The sequence below is a fragment of the Symsagittifera roscoffensis genome, chromosome 9 (assembly GCF_963678635.1).
Source record: "Symsagittifera roscoffensis chromosome 9, txSymRosc1.1, whole genome shotgun sequence".
Classification (NCBI taxonomy): domain Eukaryota; kingdom Metazoa; phylum Xenacoelomorpha; order Acoela; family Convolutidae; genus Symsagittifera; species Symsagittifera roscoffensis.
In genome coordinates, this window is record NC_087070.1 from 9,743,028 (window position 1) to 9,769,311 (window position 26,284).

Sequence of the window (26,284 nt, forward strand, 5' to 3'; positions counted from 1 at the left end):
AGACTTACAATCAATAGGAATCTATTCAAAATCAGATATTCAACATCACATTAGAACACAACAATTCCAAGAATTATTAACACAAATGGACACTATACAAAGACAATCAATAGACCAAAATTTACGCAAACTTGCAGAAACCGCAGGATTTGCCGATATCTACACGCAAGACTATAGCGGATATTTTAAAGACATTAAAGATTATATATATCTAAACGGTGAAAAATACCGTCCCCAAGATATATCACCAATTAACATTTTTAGCTTTGTTACACTCAAAAATGAGATCCTCGATTTTCTAGGATGGCCCTACTACATCTTAGAAAAATTGACTATTTTATACGCAATGTTTAACTTTATTGGATTTCTTTTCTCACTTTTAAAAGGAATCTACAACACATGTGCTATACACACACAGGTCAATCGACAAGCAAGTGTAGCACGCATACTCTTTGCAGGATTTTTTGGAATCTTTTCTACATCTATAAACAAAATTCTTTTAGACGCACAAATAAAAGAATATAACACAAAAATAACAACACGACAAAATACATACGACGAAGAACATAACAATGTAGACATAACGCCAACGGCACCACAATTACCACCCCTACCAAATAACCATCCACTATCCCTAGTCCCACGAAATTTTCGAAATTTAGCCATCACACATAATCCAAATTTTCGACTCACCACATCACAAAGTCCCATCCAACATATAATGACTCACCAGTCACAAGATGATAATACTTATGAACAAATTATTGAACAACCCCACACCACCGCTTTTCAGTCTCAAAATAATCATTTTTTTAGCCCACGATGAGCCGCCAACTTGGATCACTACACCGATCAAATTCCCACCCAACCAATCTTACCTCTCCAATCCCAATAATACCACTTTTTGCTTTTCCGCCACCCGATTTTCCATCTAGTAATGTAACATCAGGCATGAATTCCGACACTAATTCACACATCTCAGTTTTATATTCCATCTCACAACTCAATAACCCGAATATTGAAACCCCCGATGAATTTGCCGACTCAGAACCATCCCCATCCAATAATTTTCATAACTCTTCTAAATTTTCTCAACCCCCTTTTCAACCCATATTATCCAATAACCCTGACCCAATCACTCCCACACCCTCTTATGCTTCCCAAGTTACCCCAACCTACTCCTCATACCATTCTGACCAATCATCTCATTCTCCAGACACCCCCCGAATCTCCCCAGAGCTAGATAATTTTATTACCCTTCAACAACAACCCTACCACCTTAATACCCCAACCATAAACCAAATCTCCTCCACAATAAATTCATCCAACCCCCCTACCCCTACACCCTCTTCAAATTATAATGAATCATTAGCACCATCATCCACATCAACTGAATCTTCACTCAACACTAATAGAGCTTACCGCACTTTTAAAAGAAAGTTCCCCAACCATCCTTTCCCAGCAAAACCAGGAACAGCCCGTGAATACATCAACCACCCCAAGCATACTAACACAAAAGAATTTTTAGCCATCACCTTACCCTCATTCCCACAATACACCTTAAACACCCCCCACGACACTAACGAAACACGCAACTTTGTAGATGAATACGTTTTAATGCCCACTCTCTCTTGGACCTCATATTATCATTTTACTAACCCTCTTTGCTTACCTTTATCTAACACTCACATTGATATAGAGCGAAATACGGACATGCTATATCGACTCACTACACCACTAACCGCTAGACAATTTACTTACGTTGGATATAAAAAATCACTAAAAACACACACTGCACCTAGAGCAAACGAATATACACTCGAATACTATGATCACAACATCATCAGAGCTAACCAAGATCAATTCTTAGACGACGATCGCTTCGCTAATCCACAAATTACCGAGAAATTTTTCATCAAGACACCATATACATTCACACTAAACATCTTCGACCGAAAGTTTGATCACATTATTTCAGAAGCACTAACAGACACACAAGCATACGAAAGTTTTAAAGAACGCTTCCAAATATTTTCACTAACCTTTCATTTTCTTGCACCACACGAAAGAGATTTACACTGCTCACACGATATTATGTTGCGCACTAAACAAACCCACACATATAGTTATTATCGCTTCATCCAAAATCACTTTGATCTACACACACCTTCTAGACAACCACACCATCGTTTTCAATTCATTAATTCCAAATACACTTCACCATTTTTCCTAAATTTCACATATTGTATTAAAGATACTAACCTCCATGGTATTCTTCGTAATTATGACCCCATAACCCAAATGTACATCTTCTGTCCCATCACCAAGACCTTCAACGCCGAAGAATCCCGACCCTTCCTTATCCCGCACGAGTTTGTACAACCTATAGAAATCCCAATTTTAGAATTCATCCACAACACTAAATTCAATCACAAATTATATAATCTAATCCAAAACACACCTTATGAGTTTGCAGTTGGCACTGAAGAACTAACCACTATTAAGGCACTTCAATTGCTTTGGCCACTGCTTCAGACTAAAAATATCATCCGCATCTTAGCTAAACTACTAACAACTTCAGAACTAATTCACGACATCTTCCCTCACGGTTTTTTCCCCGACGACTAACAGGTAAGTATGAATTAAATGAATATAACTAACTAATTGAAATATTAAAACTCACCATTCTTTATCCATGTTTTCTTTAGATTTTTAGCCTTCATCCGACGATCACCTACAAAAACCAGAAAAAACAAATAAATATTGTAAATTTCATCAAACAGATTTCAAAAATTCTATTAATCTCTTACACTTATAAATTTATAAATTTAATACCAATGCAGTAAATTCATTTCTAAAATTTTCCCCCACAAGCAGTAAATCTAATTATAATGAAAATTTGTATCTTAATATTCCCCCATGACTAGCAGTAAATTTCTAAATTCTGTGTAGTAAATTAAATAAATGCAAATGCAGTACTAACCTTTTGATATTTTCATTCAATCGCACAGAAATTCTATCCACACTCGCACAGCTCGCCCACGAAGAATTGTTTAAAATAATGAATTTCAGTTTCAAGTTTTCACACTCAACAACTCTAACATATAATAACATGTTTCAAACTTTCCTTTAACCCGGTTGGAAAGGAATCATATACTAAACAAAACTAACCAACGCAGCTTACTAAATACCACAAATCATAAAATAACAGCATGACTTAGAAAAAGAAACCAACGGTACCCAAACCGGATTAACCCAGTTTAAAACTGGATAATTTATTCTTTTGAAGACTATTATAAAGTCTAAGAAAGAAATAATAAAACACAAAAAAGTCGAAAGACAAACCCATACCACAAACAATTTGATTTTTGAAAAAAGGACACAACCAACAAGACATAAGAAAAACCACAACAAACCCAACATAAAACGTTGTCACATAACAGGACCCCTCACAAAAACCGCATGAAATCATACTCCCACTCCTGGCCTAACCCACCAGGAAGGACGTCCTGAGCATGCTCTATAGCCGGCCTAACCCACCGCGCTACATCCACGCTTTGTGACCACACCTCTATTTTTAATAAGAGCTACTCAAGTGTGAGTAACTCTTCAAAATAACCGAACTAAAACAAAAAGCTTTTGTGAAAACAACTAACTAAAATCATAATTAAAAAATATTAAACTAATAAATGTTTTATAAAATGTAAATTACATTATGCAATACATAGATCAGAATACAACACCAAGGACGAACATCTAAAGACAAAACGACCCCACTACGCTCGAGAGAGAATGGCCAACCACAATCGATATGCCACTCACAATCACAACTCAAAGGATTTAGAGTACGACTTGACTTCGCAGAAAAGGACTTCATTGAACTAGACCAATGACCACCTCGATGTTCAAGTATACGTACAGATCCGAGTAACCAGGCATCCCCTCCACGCACAATCTCCACGCCATTCCCAAATTAGATCAGACACAAAAGAAGTTCTCCACGCAGAACAGAAAAACCTGACATAGCAAACCATTCTGAAATCAGATTTGAGTTTGTTGCGAAGACTTAGTCGTTGTCACAAGAAGAACACAACGTCTTACGTCTCTAACTCCAGCTTCCTGGAACTTCCCTAACAAAAGAGGAAACGGAAGAAAATTATGATGTTCGCCAAAAACAAACGTCCATCATCCATCCTTCGAATTGCAGAAGAACTATTCTAAAAAACTCTGTAAAACCCGGATGGGTGGAACCTGATCTAAACTACATTTTATGATTGGATAAATTAGATATTTTACCAATGTAAAGTATTTAATATTAACCAATCATGATCCATCTAACTAACAACCCACTTATTTGTAAGTGCTGAAGTTACTTGTAATTTCAGCACCAGAGAGATTTGAATTTAACTTAGAAATTAGTTGGACTCTCCCGAGCACTTCAGCAGCCGCAATAAACCAGTATACCCTAGATCTATTGAGCCTAGCAGAGACTAGTTAAACAACCTGAGACTAGATAAGTATAAGAGTAAGATTAGGATCGGTATTAGACTAAGAAGTTGCACGAATCTATCCGGCCGAAAATAAGATAGCGTGACGAGCAGACGGTGTACCCTATCCGAAATTACTCTATGAGTTAACCAACTCGGTCCTAACTCACTTGTGTGAATAAATCTGCAGTTGTTCAGTTTGTGAAAAAACTCTCAATCATGTTTTTTTGTCATTTTCCCTAATTGGGAGTCTGATTAGCAAAACTGGGAGTCTGATCTGATTAGACCAATTTTTCAGTTTGTGATTCCTTAAATGATGATTTTTTTTCAACATCCGAAGCACGACCTACAAGAAGCTACTGAGATAACAAGTGTAAGTTCTTGCATCGGTGCAAGTTTTTTTTGGTTGAACTGTCAAATTCGGTGGTTATATTTTACATACACGTACAATCTCGTCATGAAGACTGCATCTAACTTCACAAAAAACTAGAATATCTGTAAGAATTAAAATAAATTGTAAAAATTTTTATGACTCCAACATTTCTCTTTTGTCTAAACGAATAACTTATTTACTGAAAACGTTCAGAAGACATCAGTTTTCGAAATAATTTTCGGGCTCGAACTGACCGCACATGATTTTGTTTAGCTAGTTCGGCAATTCAAATAACACCAAAGAATTCAGTTTGGTCAGTGTAAGTATCAAAGCTTTTCCCGCTCCTGGTAGCGACAAGACTTGATCAATAATAGAATTATCGAAATACTCCTGAATCATCTGTGCTCTTTTGGCCGCCAACGTTAAGTTTTCTTTCATTAAACCAAAAAGAGTAGTACAAACGATCATTACGAAGCACTTTTAGAAACTATACAAAATATGAATATACAATTGAAAAATAAAAAAGTACTGTGCGCAAAAACTGTACAAAAACACAAAGTATATATTTTTCATTCAGCCGTTGTAGTTTTCTCTTCTTAAATCACCGTCAAAAAGTTTGATTCAAATTTTTATATTTAACTTACTCATATTACAAGACTAAGTAGTGAGTTTGCTTACTTTATATCAAGTTCGAGTTTTTACAACAAGTCTATAGTAACCTGTTTAAGTGCGCTTGTCATACATTTTTTTGAAAAAACTCGCAATATTTCACATTTTTTTGAGGTTGAAATTCATAACCAAACCGCCAAAGTCAGATTAAAAAATACTCAATTTTATTGAAAAAAAATGAAAAATTAAAATTTATTAGAAAAAAACTAATCCCGTTTGGAAACACGGTAGGTATTTTTTTATACGACCCTCTGAAAGAACACTTTTTCGCAATAAATTACAGAATAAACAGCTAAGATTACTCTATAGAATTGAAAATAGATTGTATACAGAATATCTTATTCGAAAAAAAATAATCCCGTTTGGATACACGGCAGGGATTTTTTCTAAATGACTTTCTGAAAGAGGAATTTTTTTTTGCAATAAAATACAGAATAAAAAGCTAAGATGACTCTATAGACTTGAAAATAGAATCTATACAATATAGACTTCTAAAGCTGCAGTAGTATAATGAGTCTTGGATCCGCCAGAAGCGGGAAGGAATTCGACTACGATGCCCTATCGCTAGTAAGAGACAATGACCCGGCCGAGGTGGGGGATTTGTGGCAGCAGGCGGCGCTTAGACTCACAGAGGATGAAGAGTCAGCCGGTAGGGCTTCTGACACTTTCTTTCAATTTATTCTACTTTGTAAACTTGCTAAGGGCTGCTGACTAGTTGCTGACTGGTACATGTGCTATCGATGCTGAATGCACTTACAGTTGACCTCCAACCCCCCCTCTCCAAATCTTAGTAACAAAAAATGGAGCTCTGTTGTAGTGGGGAAAGGGCCGGAGAGGGAGTGTTAGAAAAGGTTTTGGGGCTCCGTAGTTTCTTAAATCCCAGTTTGAATTTCAATTCTGACATTTTTGCTCAAATTAGTACCGGAAAAACGTATATATTTTGGCTTAACCGCCCGCACGCAAAATTAAAAATTTTATGGTGCTTTTGATTTTACAGAAACTCGTTATCTTGGAATCTTAATCTCATTCAAGACTGATTGTGTCATGACAAAACCCTGAATTTATCGACTCCATTTTCAAGCCTTGGGAGTTGTGTTCGCTATGAAAAATTAATGAAAACTCAAAAAATGAGAATTTTTCAGTGATTTTTTGTTGAAATCATCACCCCACACGCTCAGTCAAGAAGAAATATTATATTTAGCATATAGCAAAGGAGTAAATAGACCAAAGAACATGCTCCAGTCCAATTTAAAACAATTTTTTGAGACGCACTAACTCTTCGCCTACACGTTAATAACGTGAAACATAACTCGCGATCATTGACCCAAATTGGTAATCCTTAAGCCCCCATAACCTGACGAAAAAATATCACAGATGAAATATCATTTTAGATTTTGAGCTCACAACAACTATACTTTTCAAACGGTATTTTTGAATTTGAAACTCTGCCAAAATATATTATTTTAAAAGTCAATTTTTTGAAGAATTTTTCGATGACTTTTCGAGGAACTGTTTTGGGTTAAAATATTCAAAGAAAACCAATAAATTATGCTCGGTGTGCTTTTTTTAATCAGTCATTTTTCATCAATCAAAAAAATAGTTTTCAGCAAAATTTTTAGTACCTTATTGAAGATATCGACTTCCTGAGTTCAAATTTAAAAAGATATTTGTAAAGTTCTGGGGGTTTCAAAATTGATTGTTACAAATTGAATTGAGTCTTGCGAATTAGATTGATCGTATTAATTTTATAAGACTCAATATTTCACACTTTCATGTTGTCCAAAAATTGTAGGTTTTTAATATTTTCTTTTTCCAAAAACTATTCGATTTGAATTAAGGGACAGTCCGAACGAACATTCAGGGCTTTGCCCTGATAAATGAAATCTTTCTTTTCTTTAACATGCTCCAGCTCAATTTAAAACTTTTTTGAGACGGACTAATTCTTCGCCTGCACGTTAATAACGTGAAACATAACTCGCGTTCATTAACCCAAATTGGTATTATTTAAGCCCCCATAACCGGACGAAAAACTATCACAGATGAAATATTTTTTTTTAGATTTTGAGCTCACAACAACTATGCTTTTCAAACGGTATTTTTGAATTTGAAATTCTGCCAAAATATATTATTTTAAAAATCATTTTCTTTGAAGAACTTTTCAATGACACTTGAGGCCAATCAGAAATTTTTTGGTAGAAACAGAGGAACTGTTTTGGGTTGAAACTTTTTTGTTCCGACTTTCAAAGAAAACCGAATAATTATCCTCGGTGTGCTTTTTTTATTCAGTCATTTTTCATCGATCAAAAAAATAGTTTTCAGCAAAATTTTTTAATACCTTATTGAAGATATCGACTTCCTGAGTTCAAATTTAAAAAGATATTTGTAAAGTTCTGGGGTTTTCAAAATTGATTGTTACAAATTGAATTGAGTCTTGCGAATTAGATTGATCGTATTAATTTCATACGACTCAATATTTCACACTTTCATATTGTCCAAAAATTTTTGTAGGTTTTCCAAAAACTATTCGATTTGAATTAAGTGACAGTCCGAACGAACATTCAGGGCTTTGCCCTGATAAATGAAGTCTTGTTTTTTCTTTTAATCATTTTCACCCCAACACTTCAAACTAAACTACCGAGGGAAAATGTAAAGGCATTCGTATCCTATTATAAACACCAAGTTACTTGCCTCACTGTTTCGACTTTCGGAGGAATATGTATGCTCGCGTCGGTTTTAATTCTGCCTTTTGTAACAAAAGTAATGGAGTATTTGTGCTTAGGGTGGTTTTTTTTTACTTCAGACAAATTTCGGTTTTTTAACTAGCCATCATGGACGAAATTAATTTATATCAAAAGGTATTGTTGTCGAAAAGATATTCCAATTGTGAATAATTTCCGTAAAGTTATGGGGGTTTAGAGATTACAATCTTTGCGAATTTAGTACAATTAACGCGTGAAGTATTTCGCGCTATTAACTCGTCAGCGGAGATTTAATTCGTCTTAGAAATTGTTCCAAATTGGTTGAAAAAATCTCAAATTAAGAAAAAATCATTTTATATAATTACGTTTATATTTTTCATGTTTATTACTGCTCCATTCTGAAATTGGTTAAAGTAGCTATAATTAAAGCCTCATTTTGTGCGACAAATGATTACAGGTGTCATTTTTTACATTTGCGTTACCGACAACTATGCCTTTCCGATGGAATGAAAATTTCTGTCAAAACGTGTAGTTAAAAAGTCAAAAACTGACAAAATTAAAAAACAGCTCAAGCATAAATATTCCAATTTTTTTTCAAAAATAGATCGATAACCACCCCGAGCTCAAGTGCTTTATCACTTTCTTCGAAAGTCGGAACTAAAAGTCTCTCTAAAAAGTAAAAAAATGTTGGGCAAGATTTTGCAAAAATTTTCCATCCAATTCTCCTCTGCGTAGAACAATTGGCAAAACCTTGAAAATAATAAAACGAGAATTTTTTCTTTCAAATTAATATGTTTTTGTTAAGAACTATGAATGTGTGCAAAAGACATTAACCTCACTAAAAAAATGATAATTATTAAATCCTCCAATATTGTTTTTAGGGGCCGGGGGAGGAAGAAGACAGAGGTCGACGAGTGCTTCCAGGAGATCGGCTAAGATGCTGGCACTGACCAGACGAGACAGCCAAAACGGCAGGTTTGAAGAAGTTTTTGTATGGACTATCAACCGCTGACCCACAACCCCCCTCCCCTCCTCCCTCCCTACAAATGCACAGGGGGGAGGATTCACTACTAGGAATTAAATTTCGTATCCGTCTACCCTCTTATTTAATTCTTGGAATTTTTTTCTGGGTATCATTTCTATGGATCGGATTGTTCACAGGATGTTATCTCGTTTTTGTTAGATATAAATTTCATCTGACCTCAGTTTTTTTTAGGAAATCAATTATCGCATTTAAAAAAAATTCAGATCATTTTTGCTTATTTTTCTCACTGGCTCAGAAACCTAAAATGCTTTCTGGCTGGATCATCATAATTTTCACGGGGTTTTAAAAAAATTCAATGTGAAACCTTCCAAAGAGAGAGAAAAATGTCTCAAGAATCTGAACTTTTTTCAAAGCTCGTATGGCTGTCGTTTTTAGTCTTCATTTATTTGCACAGAAAAAAAAGCACTGCGAGTACAACCAGTACAATCTCAAGGTCACAAAGCCAGAATCAAGGTCAAGTTCAAGGAAAGCGGAGTTCATATAAACGTGGGAAAACTGCAGGGCCACCTCCCCCGATGGAGCGACAAATGAGGGGTGCTGGGATGACTAAGGGGGATTTGACCCGCATGGCCAGTCAAGCGGCGAAGATGATGGTGGCTGTTGATGCTATGGCGTCTGGAACAGAGCAGAACCTCTTTGCTGTAGGTGGACAGGCAGCAAAATATATATGAAAGTTATCGAAAAACCATTAAAGCAATTTAAAATCCACGAAACCCATAAGAGAAACTTGATAAGACAAACTACAGTGGTTCGATTTGAACAATTGACTAGGCTGTAAATTTGATCTTTTTTCATGAAAATGGATTATTCACATATATTTTTCGTGGATCAACTATGCAATAAGAGGCTAATTTGTGTTAGTTCTGCAAATTGTGGAATCGCCGCTAAAGGACTCCGCAAAAAAAGCGATTAATTGAAGTCCGCGACAGGTCTGGTTTTCTTCTTCAATCCTCAAAAAAACACACTTCAGGTGCCGACAACTTAAAATTACTACGCATTTGCTTTTTAAATCCAAGGGCAGTGGAAATTCAAAGTCAGTGGATCCCTCAATTTTGCCCTTTTACGTATTTAAAGACTTGTCTCCGTGTTCCACTAGCTCTGTGCTTCTAAAATATACACAGCTTCTAAAATATTCAAAAAGTTCTGTGCTTCTAAAATATACACAGCTTGGCCTGGCCTCGCAATGATATGCAAAGTCTGCTTCGAACAAATATTTTAGAATGACAACTTGAACCTTTTTCTTGACATGAAATTTTTTAATAACGTTATTTTATTGAGAAGCTTTTCTAATTTTCCACCAGAAGTTGTGAAAAATCTTCAAAAAATGTCAATGCGTTTTAGTTATTTCAAGTAGAATAAGTTATTAGAGAAGTGCTTACTACTTTTTATTTAATTTTGAGGAAATATTTAAGCACGTAGCGTAGAGGTTAGGCTTTCTATCTCAAATCGTCACATCGTGTATTCGCTCGTCACATGCCATGGCAATGATAGTGTGTGATGACAAGCTCTCACTTGACCTCTAGCTTCATGTTTAACACAGCCTGGCCAATTTCGGCTGCATTAATGGTACAAAGTGAAAGTTCTAGGCCTTGAGTCGCAAAACAAGAGCTTCGTTACGAGGCCAAACTGTGCATTCTGTGCATTGTAAGCGGATTCCGCAACAGGCTAAAATCAGATTTGTCGCGGAATCCGCAACATTTCTTCTTTTCTTTGATCTTCTTTGCTGTTTTGGTTTCCACAAACAAATACTTAAAATATTGTACCGCTCATAATCGCTCTAAAAATAAGCGAAATTGCGGAATCCGCAGCCGTATTCCGCAGCGGAATCCAGGAACATACAGACACAAAATTGTGCGCCTATCCAGTGCACAGTTTGGCCTCGTACTATTCGCTCAACAAAATAGCACAGTCTGGAATGTGGAGACATAATACAAATCGACTATCCTCGACAGGACTGTTAAGGACTGTCGATAGCTCCTCTGCAATTCACAGAAACCACGTTATTATTAATAATTATTCCGAATCATGTCCATTCGCTTTAGGGTTGTAGGAAGTGGATAGTTGTGGTGTACACGGAGGCCATAATGGGTCTCAACTCCGGATACCGTTTCTACATCAGACTGCACGGGTTCAGGAGGAGTAGCAAACTAGTGCAGCTGGACAAGTCAGAGACCAACAAGTTCAAGTTCCAGGCAAACCAGGTCAGATCTAAAAAAAGAACTTATAACTGGCGGATCTACTTAATCACCGCCGCACCCTTAGTATCCTCTAAATAATTGCCACACCTATAAACTAAACCAGTAAATTAGCACTCGAGCTTTCTAATTGTTCCGGCAATTTGAAAAATGTGGAGCAATTTTGTATTCGGGTGTGATTTTTGTTTGTGATTTTTCTGCTTTTTTTCACGCATAATCAGGTACTACAAAAAAATCATCAGATTGAGTCGAGTGATATATCATATCAAAGCTCTTTCAACGGTGATTAAAACGAAATTTAAAAATTTCTCAAAAATTATCCCCGTATTGAGAAAAACAGGTTTAACATTTTTGATTTTTAGTCTAATTTCAAGCTAATAAGGTGAGCATGCAGGCTTACAATAGCTTACTCACGCTTAATTTAAGCCGTGAAAACTTAGTTTTACATGATTAAAGTAGTTTTGGAGTTTCTAGCGCCAATTTACGATTCAAAAACTTCAAATTTCAAAAACCTTCTGCAAATTAAAATTGAAAAAAAAATTTAAATTTTTTTTTAATTTAGTTTAACATTTTTTTTTCTTTTTTTGTCAATTTTCTAGAAAAAGTTGTTCTCCAATTGGGCTATTTTACTATTTCAAACATGCCTATTTTCTATTTTTTTTCAAATACTTAGCACACTACGATGAAAAAGCGACACATATTGGAAAAAATTGTATTTATTTTAAACTATGGTCGGAAAATTCAGTGCTATTTGTGCAGTAACCGGCTATCCTTGTTGTAACTTGATTTTTGCTGCATTGTGATCGCTGCAAAATTTGACTAGTCTAATCTACCGAACAACAATCGCCGTCTTGAAAGGGGGATGGTTAATTAAGAAAGAGATCCAAACTGGCAGACCAGATCAAATTTATCTACCCAAAACTTAACCTTTATTGACTTTTTTGGTTTCATTACAAAAAGTTACTTAAAAATTAGATCGATTAAATTGGAACATTATTTCTTCACATGAGTAGGACTGTTCGTATACAGAGCAAAGCTTGAATGTTCCGACTTCCCCTTAACCCATATCGGATAGTTTTTTTGGGAAAAGAAAATATTGAAAAACTATATATTTCAATATCAATGATCAATTGTGAAGTTTTGCGAGATATAATTTAAAGCGACCAATTAGTTACCCTCAATTCAATTTTGAAACTATTGTGTTGTGCCAAATAATTTTCCACGCATAAACAATTCATGTTACGCTTTCAGAATTATGAATAAAATCTTCTAAGCGCCCATAATTTAATCCACATTAGGGTCAAGCTGCCAATTTTCAAACTTCCATAACTATGCAAAAAAGATTGGAGGTAAAAATTTTTTCTACAATCGATTTCAATGAAGCGATATCTTCATTGGGGTAAAAAAATTGATAAAAACTACGGAAAAAATTTTATCACGCCATTTTGTCATTTTGAGTGAAATCAAACTGTTAGTTTTCTTATCTTTTCAATTTGAGTGAAGAGTTCTATTTTAAAGATGTGCTTGCTTAACATTTTGTCTTTTTCGTGTTTTCTCAAGCTCTTCTCTCATCGTTACAAAAAACTCAAACCCGAATGTCAGATAAAATTAAAAAAGTATCCATTTTAAAGAATACTGAGAGTTTGTATAGTGAAAATAAATCAGTTAGTTAACTTAACATAGAAAAAAAAATCAAACAAATTATATAAAGAGACTGCTTGTTTCAGAGCGAAGACTTATTGCGAGTGCTCACTATAAATCTATGGAATAATTTTTGATAAATTGTTTTGTAGAGAAAAATGAAGAATTTGAAACTGAAATACAATTTTTTATCTTCCTCCAATAGGTTATCTAGGGGACAAAATTATAAATGTTATAAAGATGTTATAGATATTATAGATTAAATAATATTATATATGTTATAGATGTTATAAATTGTGTAACTAGCGTTTAGTATAGTGTGAATAAACCTACGACGCTTGACTCAATTCAACCTCGAACAAATTTTGAGCCGGATTGATCACAGATGTTATAAATTTTATTTGACTCAGGATTTTAATATCTCGCATTGTAGTGTTTTTGCCCAGGAACCATATGATTGCTAGTTCAAATCTCACGGGCGCTAAAATTTGCAAGGTGACCTCTCGTATTTCAGCCATAGCTTAATGGGTGCTGCTTATATGGGAAAGACCCGAAACAGCGACACATATATATAATATATATGCGGACAGATAAATTTTATATATTTTTTAAAACTCTGAACAATGTCGAAACTTTTAATTTTAGTATGTTACGTTAAGTGATACTTCTACTGAGACATTTTGCTTACTTTTTGCAGAATTTCTTTTATCTGAAATATATGAAAGCCTCGAGCTGAACTTTGAGAGATATTTCACCTACGATAGTTGTACGTAAATTATGGGGCATGGGGTTTTGCTACCTGTGCTTTAACGAATAGGAGGCGATTGAATTTGGCTTGAAAATCTTGTCAAATTGCGTTGAGGCAAAATATTTGGTTTCATTGATTTGTTACTTGTCGCTCTATGCTTAGTTTTGTACTTCGACTTGTAGAAGCTATATGCTTTAGTTTGTGCGAAAAATTTTTTGTAAAATTTTTCAATTGGAAAACAAAATGTTGAAAGAAGCCCAGAAGCTTGTGAAAGTAATTGAACCTGCATTTTAAATCAAGATTTAAAAATAACAAGGCTAGATGTTCCGACAGCATTTTAAGTTCAATGGAATAGTTTAATTTAAAATAATGATGAATACTCCAAAAATCATCCACACTTTCTTTGAAATATTTTTTGAGAATTATTTCCCACACGTTACGTAATGTTAATAGTACGGAAATTATATCTCGCGTCAATTGTCCCACTTGTTCCAATTGTCCCAATTGTTCATGTTTAAACTGCTGTAGCCGTGCAAAAATTGGCCACAATTGAAAAATCATTTTAACTGTGAGCTCAGAAAAACAACACCTTTCCCAGGGGCGGATCTAGGATTTTCTCGAGGGGGGGGGCGGATTTTCAAAAAAAATTCGAATTTTTTTTTTTTTTTAGGTCGAATAAATTGATTTTTGGAGCTCTCCCAAAGCACTTTTTTGCCCCCATTTTGGCTAAATTTTCTGCGCCGCAGGCAAATTTCTGAAAAAACAGTCAAAAAAAGCCGTTTTTGGGCACTTTTTGAAAAATTTTGACAAAAAAAATCGCGCTCCCCCTCAAAGTTAGTATATATTGGCGCCAAAGGCGCCTTTAGAAAAATTTTAGGGTCGGTCGGCCAAAAATGGATTTCTGAAAAAGTATCAAAGGGGGGACCCTTTGGGTCTGCAGGGGGTCGAATCCCTGAGGGGGGGGGCGTCCGCCCAGCCCCCCCCCCCCCCCCCCCGCCCCCTAAATCCGCCCCTGACCTTTCCAAATGATATTTAGAGAAGTTGTCAGAAATTGTTATTTTAAAATTTGTCTGGAGAAAAAAATATTCCGTCATATTTTTTTTCTAAAATAGTAGGGACAAAAGGCATGCTAGCATGAGCGCAAAGCTTTGTTTATTGCTATCGCTTCTGTTCTAAAAGGTTATTCGGACCTTTCCTTGGGACGGAATGAGCGATAACAAGACTCGTCGGTCGTCCTTTCTTTTTGATTATTCAAGGCAGCTCAATGAACGCCAAAACATCAATAGTTATGATACGTTCACCTTCATTAATGATTTAAGATTTCAAAACTTTAGCCCAAAAATGTCCTTTTGGTGTCAAAACGAAATTAAATCAATCATTTTCTATTCTTATCTACAATTGAAAGGCTTGATTTCCTCATAAGGGTGTCATAAAGATGAGAAGATTAATAGAAGAAACAAATCTTGTTTCACAAAAAAAACTTGTCAATTTTTTTTATCTCAAAATATACCTATTTTGGTCACCATGATGCGGACCAAAAAATTAAAACAGCATTGTAAGAAAAATTTAAGCAGCACTGAATTTTTGGAAAATCAGGGTAAATACATCTTTCAGAACAGTTTTCTTGAATCAAAATTTGCAATGAGAAACATTTATCTCTAGCATTAATAGTCCGTAACTTTCTAGTTCGGAATAGTTACCATAAAGCCAATTCTGGGCTCTTTTTTCTCCCCCTCTCCTCCCTCACCTCTTAAAAGCAACATATTTATGGTGTAACGAGCAGTCGTTTTACAAGGTTTATTATGAAAACCAGATATGCTTGCTATGACCTAGTCAACTCGCATGCCAATTTTTGTAACAATCGGAAAATGTGAGCGAAAAACTGCAGGCTGGGGGAAAGGAAAAAGAGCCCAATATTACAAGTAGCAAAAAAATTTCGTGGTGAAATTAACTGGGGGTCTGTCCCATTAAAGCCCGCCCCTACTAAGTTATGGCCCAACGTAGAGGGACTAAATGTAGCGGAATCAAACAAGGTTTCTAATGATACCAGCCAGGGGAAGATCTAGAATTTTTTTGAGGGGCGGGGGTGGATTTTCAAAAACTTTTCGAAAAATTCGTCGACATTTTTTGGTGGAGCAAATTATTTTTCGGACAGCCCTAGAATACTGTAAAGACACAAAATTGAGAAAAAAATGTGCGCCGCAGGCGAACTTTTGGAGAAACAGGTCGAAAAGTCTGTTTATGGGCACTTTTTGGAAACTTTGACCAAAAAATTGCGTTTTCTTGGCGCGCTCTCCTCTTCAAAAAAAGAATATATTGGCGACAAAGGCGCCTTTAGAAAACTTTAGGGTTCGCCGGCTGAAAATGAATATCATAAATAGTACCACAGAGGGGGCCCTTTGGTAAGTGAGGGGGTCGAACTCTTAACTAGCGACTTTTAAAATAGGGGGCAATTTTTGTTGCTATGCAGGGGGGAGGGTATGAACGCTCTTTTTTCTAAACTGTAAATTTGGTATCATGGATATGATTCTAATTGTTTAGTCTGATGCAATATTGCACGAGCTGTTTTACCATTTTCAACTTTGCGTTCCCATTAATTATAAACTTTTACGAATCTTATTCATACAATATACTTATTTCATTTTATTTATTACCAATTATTTTATTTGTTCTTACCTGCGAACTTTGAAATCCTATAGTTTTCGCTCAGTAAAAATGTTAAAACGGTTCTGGACTGGGTCCGCTGAATTATAACTAGTTATAATCCTAACTTACATCAGGAGAAAAAAATAAGAGTTGTGTCATGTTAACAATGTGTGACTTCGTTGACTCGGACGTTGTGGATGACTGTATTCAGCTATTAGTGCATGAATATATCAACAACTGGAGTTCTTTCAGGCGAGGCCTCTTTTCCAGTCCCCCCCCTCCCAATTGATTTTTCCTGAGACTCGATATATAAGTGCTCAGCAATTTGGCTCACTTGAAGTTACTTTTGATGTTCTAAACTACAAAAAAAAGATGTCAGCGTGAATAAATGAACAAACTTTTAGAATTTTTTCTACATGCAAATTGCCGTATGAGCCGTTTGTAAACAACTTGGAGTTGTGATTTTATGAGAGGGGTGGGAAACTGGAAAAGAGCCCAGACGAGTGTTCAACAACCTCGCCTCTCCCAATTTGGGCAGAGTGGAGGCCATATATGCCCACAAGATGCATGACGTCATAATTCAGATATTGTCCAGTAAGGGAGTGGTCGTCAAAAATATATCGAGGTCTGCAATTTGGTGTCACAACATCAGTATACAGCTAACCAGTGATATTTACCCCCCCCCCCCCCCCCTCCCGATCACTAATAATTAGTAAATTTTTCCATTTCCAAAAATAGAGTGGAACCCGTAAAAGAAGAAAGAGAACCCATAAAAGAGCTCAGGTCTCTTTTTCATTTTCCCCACCACCTCACATGACCATCAATTTTATGGTGTAACGAGTGATTTTACAAGGTTAATTATGAACACCAAATATGTTTGGCAGAGCCCAATTAGTCCGCATATCAATTTTCATAACGATCGGACAATTTGAACAGTAACTTTACTTGTAAAAAATTGCAGGTGGGGGAAAAGCAAAAAGAGCCGAGCTCAGCTTTCAAAGTTGAAGCTCAGGGCTCTTTTTCCTTTTCCCCCCACCTCACATAAGCATCGATTTTATGGTGTAACGCGTGGTTTTACAAGGTTGATTATGAAGACCAAATATGTTTGTCATGTCCTAATCAGTCCGTATGCCAAATTTTGTAACAACCCGACAATTTAAACAGAAAAATGACCCAAAAAATTTTGCAGGTGGGGGGAAAAAGGAAAAAGAGCCAAGCTCAAATATTTGGAAGCAGTGGATCTTTCGCCTCTTCTTCCTCCCAAAACTTCACATGAGCATCAATTTTCTGGTCTAATGGTTGGTTTTACAAGGTTAAATATGGAGACCAAATATATTTGCCATAGTGAATAGCAAAACGAGCCGATCTTTGGCTTGACAACTTTTGTCGATTGTGTTGATGTTGTGCGCCATGATTTTAAATCGTAGACCAATAACAAACGCTGTCCTGAAACAGATGGGGTTGGATCCCCACAGGAAAGAAGTGGTCTACCTCGAGGAGTTCCTGAACCACATCCGACCTAAGTTGTCGTTCGGCATGTTCGAAAACAACAACAACCACCGACAGAACAGATTCCTCGGGTGTCCTACGCCTCCGAGCAGTCGCATGGCGTCCGGAGGAGCGTCCGGTGGAGCACATAACTCGAAATCCGGAGACTCAAAAAGCGACGTCACAGTTTCCGGAGATGCGAGGAAAAACGGGAACAATTTAAGGAAGAAGTTATCACATATACCGGTGTTGCAGAATAACCCGAGTAAGTCGTCAATTCCTAGGCCGCCGTCGTCGTCCCGAAGAAGCAGGTCGCGCACCGGGTCGACGAAAGGTTCCGTGAAAGACAAAGATAAAGGGCAAAGTAGCGAGAATTACAGTGCGCCTTTCATGGACAACCCGAAGTACACACAATTGCACAAACAAAAAACTCTTAATTTTTTCTACTTAACTTTAAAAAACTGAAAATATTAGGCTTTACCAGCCTAATAAGTCGCACGTATAATCAGCAAAAGTGGAAAAATGTTCTCTCTAAACTCGTGTTTTTTCCTAGAATAATAGAAGCTGTGTGTATTCTGTCAGCTCCATTGAATTTCAGCAATTTTTTGCAGCTGTGAAAACTTCTGCCATTATTTAACAAGTGCAGTTGACATTTTTTTTTGCAATCAAGGCACCTTCACAGATCTCGACCGCAAAGCAGGTCTGGATCTAAGACCGGAAGCAGATCTCAGTCAAAGAAATCGGTATCCGAAAATTCCACCTCTTCACAAAGTAAATACAAAGTGGACGATTTGAGTAATACGACTAAGCAGTTCGGGTCGACACAGACCACTCACAGCTCGGCGAATTCTTCTAGGCCAAGCAGTAGTGCCGGCAGTCGAAACGTTACCACACCCGGTAAGCGACGGAGGGCTGGAAAAAGAGCAAAAGTGAAAAGTTAACAAAGATGGATCAACGATGCGTTGATTTATTCTGTAAGCTCTTTCCCTGAAGATTGATTTCATAAATAAATGAAGGCCTCAAAATATTCAACTCAAATTTTTTACGATTGCTTTAATAGGTTTCTCATCAAATAAAATGTTATGCAAATAAAATTAATATTTTACTAATTCACCAAGTTCGTTTTTTTTTTGGATAAAAAAGGAACATTTTTGCTCAGAAAGAAGAAAATTTGGGGAATGAGCTTTCTTGATTTGACTTTTCTGTTATTTGAATGACCACAAACTGAATGAGTAAACGAACCCAACGCAACTTAGATGATATATTTTGAAGCACCAAATGTTAACTACAATATAATTGACTTTTACTACTGAATTTATTTTTAAATATTTTATCCAGGTCTTCGTTTTTTAGGTAATTCTTTTGCTAAAATTTTGGTCATTCAGATACGGAAGGTCATATTTTAGCCTTTGGTTACAAAAATGGTTGCTCGGGTCAAAAAACTGAATCAAATTGTCGATATCTCGTACTATATTTCTAAACAGAGCATCATTGCAAAGAACATTGATTTTTTACAATGTAACAGACGGAACTGTAAAAATCCAATTTAATAAACGAAAAATTCTTTTGAAATGCAATAAATGCCCTCTGTCCTTTCGGCTTAGTGTTCCATTCGTTCTGTGAACGCTCCTCGTCTCTCGGTCAACGTACAGTCTGCATATCGCCTTGCTACAACTTATCAACAGACTTCGAACCCATTGGCCGAACGGTTCAAACGACCGATTCAAGTGCGCAAACAATTATCACTATGGACATTTTTTCCACCAATAGAAGTCCAGAAAATAAGAAAAACAGTAAAAGTGGTTCAATTAGGATGCGGGGGAAGTCGCAGTCGCCTCGCACGCGCGTGCCGTCGGGAGAAAGACCGCGGAGCTCAGCTGGGGTCGATGAACCGAGCGGGAAAAGTGAAAGGAGCAGTTTAAGGGAAGGCGGCGAGAGCTTGAAACGGATGTTGCTACCTTGGAAAAAATTAATTCCCTGGAAGAGAAATTCGAATAGTTCATCTTCTGCAGCTACCAGCCCGCGTCACGTTAGGAACTTTCGGACAAATGTGATTTTTATGCCCAAACTTTTCACAAAAAAAATCAAATTTTCCCAATGTAAATTTAGAAAAAAAAAATAGCCACTCTAGATATCTGAAACAATCCTCAATAACCTAATAAAAAAAAATAAAAAAAAGTTAAGTAACGGTATTTGACTGGTTAATTTAGGCATTAAGTTATTTTTCTAAACAGCTTAACGTGGCAAAGGTGGAAAATAAGAGCGTCGCAAATAGCGCAAATGAGGAACAGACAGCTCCGGCTGCAAAGGGAGACCACGAAAGAACGATAGTTCCGACAACAGATGCGAAAGGATGACAGCCTAAAGAGATACATGAAGAAGCGTTCTGCTCGAGACTTAGAAATAAATCTAATTATACATTTTAGGTAGTTTTGAATCTTGATATTAAATATAATTTAAACTTTTTAAAAATTTTCATTCGAGCTCATAAATTCAAATTATTTGAATAAAAAGTCCAAAAAAAACTAATACCGCTGTCAAAAACTAACTTTACTGGATTTTATCTCTCAAATTTTTAAAGCCTGGCTGAATGACGGGCAAACCTAGATCTTTAGTAAGAAGTTACAACATTGCAATAAGACGCAGAATTTGCTTTTTTTTGTTAACTAACCTGTCGGAAAAAAACGAAATATTAAAAAGGTTTTAATTTTTCTATTTAAACGTAGTTTTATGTTTAACTCAAGATTAGGAACCATCGTGTTTAGGCTGTTAACCAGATGGTTTTATCAATAGCCCTCCTTTTCTGACCAAAAGAAAAATAAAATTTCATAATAATGCAAAAATTCTACTGTTCTGACGGAAAATGATCAGCAAAACTTCTAAGAATCTTCAAATCAGCCCCTTTTTTTCTGAAGTGAGATCATAATACTCTACTTTAGCTTTGGTTCAGTGAACAAATATCACGAGATCTTAAGTTAGGCGTCTTGTTGCAGAAATACTGTCACGGCATATCGAGCCGTCGTACCGCATCAAATCGGACGAGACTTTACCGCATTTTTATCTGGACTGTAAGTTCAATTGAAACAATTCGTTTGCCCGATTGATTGCGTGTTAGTCTTTTTTTTCTCTCAGTTGATCTTGTTTTCTGTTGTTAGTTGGTACGTGTTCAAGCATTTGCTACTCTAGATTATCACTATATGCACATATTATTATTTTTGATACTTGTGATGACATGAGGTTTAATCAAACTTAAAACTCTTAGTTAAAACTTATAGAAAAATAGAACAGTAGAAAAACAATCTACGATTTTTTCGGATCAAGTGTAGTTGAATTAAATATGATCTTATTCTGTATTTATTGATACTTATCTATTGTAAGTTCCAGTTTACCCAGCTAAGATTGAATGGAAATTGTGATATAGACTAATCCTATCCGTATATATATACATATCGGGTGAAAGTTTCCGAAAAAGTAATCATTTGAACAAATTTGAATATTCAGCCGTAATGACAATCTTTTGTTTTAGGTATATATTTTTTCACTGGCGGACACTATAAATACCAAATAATTTCAATCCAATTTATCATTTTCATCATCTCGATTAAATTCTTCAATCTTTCTTGGTTGCACTTGTCTACAACAAAACTGTCGCATAATAAAGTTCCTCATGTGGTCTAAAAATTTAAAATACATCAGCTCTAATGCAACCAAAATTTCAAATCTTTTAAAAAATTTTCAAAAAAGCATATTAATTCAGTTTTCAATTTTTGAGATGAGTTGTTAAAAATTTATGATTTGGGCTTAACTTGGTTAAGGTATTTTTTATATAAGCAACAAACCTCACTTTCAGCCTATTATTTATATGAAATTCTACAACACAGAAGCCAAAAGTTCGCGACAGGAATTTAACTAAGCAACAAATCATATCATTTAGCAAAAAAAGTTGAAGTGAAAAAAAACAGGGTATTTTCCGTCTCTCGAGTCACAAATAAGTAAGTTATTGAAGTGATTTTTTTTTTGCAGCAAGCAGCGAAAATTTGCCGAATTTAATTATGTACTTCAGTGAGCTGCATTGTTTTTTGTTCACCCGTGTTTTTGCAATTTATTGAGTTTTCACTGCATTTTGCGCTGAACAGGCTATTACTGCTGAATTAAAATAACCGGATAAAACAAACTGAATCAGATTTTTTAAACTTGTTTTTCCTCAAATTCGTTTTTATTCGGCCAAAAAAATTGATGAGGACAAAAATAGCTTGGCATTTTAGCAGCTTTTTTATGGGTCAATTTTATTGCAAATTTTTGAATCAAAATTACACCCTTAAAACAAGTCATTTAATTTGGTTCAAATTTAAGGAGGTAAACAGTGCCAATCGTAGTCATTCCTACTACAGCTGACCCTGTTTACCTCATTAAGTTTGAATCAAATGAATCGACCCGTTTTCAGGGTGTAGTTTTGGTTTGATTTTTGCACAAAAAAAAACTTTGCCTCAAAAAACCTGGTAGAATTCCGAGCCATTTTTGTCCTGATAATTTTTTGGCCGAATAAAACCAAAATTAAGAAAAACAAGTGAACGAATTCTATTTCAGTTCATTTTATCCGGTTTTTTTATTTCAGCACAATAGCTGCTTGTTCATCGCAAACTGCAGTGAAAATTCAATAATCTGCAAAAAGATGTGTGGATAAAAAACAACCCAACTTACTGAATTACATCATCAGAATTCGGCTAACTTTTGATGCTTACTACAAAAGAATCACTTCAATAGCTCAATTATTTGTCAAACGTGAGAGGGTTCATAACAAACGTTTTGAAAATACACTATATGTGCTGAGTTTTTCTAAACCAAGTTGGTTAATTTTTCAATATAGCATATTTGCTTTTCTTTCCACAAATTCAGTAACAATTTGGACGTTGTTGATCTTCCCTCGTGGCCGCAATTTTGTTAAACAAAACAAAAAATGGGACACTAACTCTCTAGTGATGCTATAGCTTTTTTATTATCGTGTGTAATTTTTTTTCAGTGAGAAATATTGAAACGACAAAAAAGTCCAATGGCAATTTCTTAGGTTTGATTTTTTTCTAATTTTTTTTGTGATAGAATTCTGGATAAACTTTTTGATTATGAGGTATTAAAAACAATTTTGAGATTTATAACAAAAAGTTTTTTCTAGTGATTTTAAATGCCAAGCAGTTTTCAAAACTGTCTTTGAAAGAAAACTTTTTATCTGTTATTACAGAGCACAGAGGTTGCAACTTTTTGTCTTCAACGAGAAAAAAAAACGATTTATTTTTCACGTTTTTAGTTTTTTCGCCGCAACTAATTAAAGTTTTGTTATGGAACTTTGGCATATTTTAAATGAAACCAATTAGAATGAAATCGCAGGGGTGTTTGAGAAATCTGAGACATTAATACATCATTACTAGATTTAGTGGTCCTCTTGCAGTAAAATTATTCTCAAAAACACTATAGAAAATGAACTTATGGGCTCAAATTGGTTTTTTTGGGAAGCTGGTGAACTTGAATTACTTTTGAAACCGCAAAAAAATGACAGACAAAAAAATTGAAATATTTATTTCGACCGGCAGCGAAAAATGGCTAAATGTTATTAAAAGTTTCCTGCTGATGATCAAAAATTTCCTATAAAAAATTTTTTTCTGCTGAAAGTTTGGAAAACTTACTGATCTGATCCATGCACAAGATTCGCATATACCGTAAGGCTTACTTAAGCTTCGTCTAACTTTCTGGTATAGGCTACCAAAAAATTTTATTGCCTGTGTTGTCAAAACAGATATGAATGTCTCGATGCTGGACAATGTAGCTCTTTCAACTATCTTCTCTGTCAATTTTTGGTGGCATAATTTGGTGGCATCTTCAGCTCCTCAAGGAACTAATTTGAGCGCATGAAATTATTGTTTGTTTTCAAAAAAGTTTCCACAGCATGATCTCCTCAAAAACTAATTATGATATACTGGCTAACATATATTCTCAGTTTTTTGCCCTGCTATGTGCTTCCAAAATTTTTTGATCTGGCATATGTCACATTTTCAACAGCCTATCCTAATTATTTGCAGATAAAACGACAAAACGTTGATTCGATCGTTGAAATCAAAAATTTGCAACTTCAATGTTCCATGACTTTATCTATATGAATGGCAACTTCTATCAGCAAGCTCCAAGTTTTTTGTTGTTAAATCGTTATTTTTGGTTGAAACAAAATGATTGCGATTCCATAACCCAAAATGATACAGCCAAAAGACCGCCTGGATGGAAGTTTAGCTACTTTTTTAATAAAATTAAAAAATGGTCTTTCTCATTATTTATCCCATAAAAAAATTTTTTTTCTTCTTGTACACCAAAGTGCTCACTGCTTAATGCCCCACAACGGTAAGTCAATTAATCCATAATGTTTGACTAATAGAAGTATTGAGAGACTAAAAATTGAACACGAATAGCTCTAAAAGAAAAACTCAATGCTGCAGTACATTAGTTAAAAGGTTTCTCGAACCCAACTACAAAAGTTTCTAATCTAGATAAAACTTTTAGATATATAATCTAACCTAATTTTTTGATTTTTCTCTACAGAAATTGTTTTCTTTTCTAACATTAGAACTAGAAAACTTCTGAAAAAATACTCAAAAATCAGCTCAGTGATTAACCGCAACGAGATAAACGTGCTTCGAGTATACACCATAGCCATAGCAAAATAATACAAATTAACACTTGTTGTAACAAACGTTTCTTTGCATCAGGTTGCTAAAACTGTTCGAAACATGTGGCCCAGCGGTTAGCACAACCGTCTATACCAGATGTTTTTTTTCTAGCTAGAAGTACACTAGGTTTAGCTATTTTCGGATTAGAAAAAAATACGAGAAATAAAGAAATTTAAGAAAAACCCGGCTTTTTCAAAACATTTCGAAAAAAAATTCTTGCCAGATATTTGGATTAGAAGCAAATTAATTCTCGTCAGAATTAAAGAATTGGTTCAGAACGGGTTCTAATCAAAAAAAATTTTGGAACAGGTTATTAACCATTATAATAGTTGGAACTAAATGGATGCATAGAACGAACCATTAAATCTATTTTCTTAATTTGTTTTTATTGTTGAGTGGAATTTGTGGCTAGCCTGAAAGTAAAAATGAAAGAATTTGTGCAAATACAAAATTAACAAAACATTCCGTATTTCTTTTGAGTGACGGAAAAATTTTTTGAGACGGAGATGATGTAAGGGGGGGGGAAGGTTTCCCGCCACTCACTCTCACGGATTTAATCTTCTGACCTGTTGGTTTCATTTTACAAAATTTCGTCAGATTTTTTTCAAACCTTTCCTGCGCTGTAAATACTAGTGGCATTATCTTTACCAAAAAAAGTTTACAAAAAATCAACAAAAAAGTCAACAAACTCCGGTACCTTCTAATATTTGTGAAAAACAATTAAGTCTTGCTAGCTAGGCCGGGTTGACCTTCATTGACCAAAAATGCTAATCATACAATTCCATAAACGAAGTCTATGAAAAAATACTAGTCAAACCAATTTCATACAATTTGCTAAAATGGTCTCACTGAACTTTCGAAGAATTTTTTTCCTTTTTTTCTTCTTTTAGCAAAAAATTTGGTGTGTCGTACAAAAAAAAATTTTATAAAAATTTTTTGTGAAAAAAAATGCTAATCGTACAATTCTAATATATGGAAATTGTATGACCAGCACTTTTTTGATGGCCACAACAAAAGTTTTTCCAAGTAATTTTTAAATTGGCTTCTAACAATTTTTTGTGTTTTTTTTACCCTCAAATCGAATTTGGCACTCAAACTAACATTTTCCAAAAACAAAGGTTTTGCATGCAAAATTCAAATTTTTGTGTGTATAACGCAGTCCTGGATACATTTATATTAGATTTTTTTTTTCCTTTTTTCTTAATAACTTTTTTCAAAAGCGCTAAAAACTCCTCTTTTTTTTGAATGACATTTTTAAGGCGAGGCGGTCAAACCTTTAGTTACTCTACGCTTGAGTAACCAAGGTTCTTGTCACTTGTGTTCGTACTTTATGGAAAAATGCTAGTCATACAATTTCCATATATGAAAAAATATTAATAATAGACCTTTCATGCATTTTTTGTAGCTATGGATTTGCATGAAAAGTGCATGATTAGCATTTTTACATATATGAAAATTGTTTGACTAGCATTTTTTGGTCAACCCGGGAGCCTGGTTTATTTTGTTCATAAAATGGCAATTTAAACTTTGACAGGAAACTTTATTAACAGATTTTTAATCCTCACTGGAAATCTTTGATTTCA

At 35.1% G+C, this 26,284-nt stretch overlaps 1 protein-coding gene across 11 annotated transcripts in view; it reads left to right on the forward strand.

Annotated features, from left to right (window-relative positions):
* Positions 1-5,426: 5,426 nt before the first annotated feature.
* Positions 5,427-26,284, forward strand: part of LOC134854509 (uncharacterized) — a 57,062-nt gene continuing 36,204 nt past the window's right edge. The window contains exons 1-5 of one of the 11 annotated variants that reach the window (XM_063870793.1): positions 5,427-5,524; positions 6,001-6,178; positions 9,110-9,203; positions 9,668-9,914; positions 11,316-11,474. In XM_063870793.1, coding sequence (XP_063726863.1) covers positions 6,040-6,178; positions 9,110-9,203; positions 9,668-9,914; positions 11,316-11,474 — 639 coding nt within the window. In that variant the 5' untranslated portion in view covers positions 5,427-5,524; positions 6,001-6,039. Of the gene's footprint in view, positions 5,575-5,988; positions 6,179-9,109; positions 9,204-9,667; positions 9,915-11,315; positions 11,475-26,284 lie in introns of those variants that run through there. The other 10 variants (XM_063870797.1, XM_063870790.1, XM_063870791.1 and 7 more) reach the window with 10 other exon arrangements.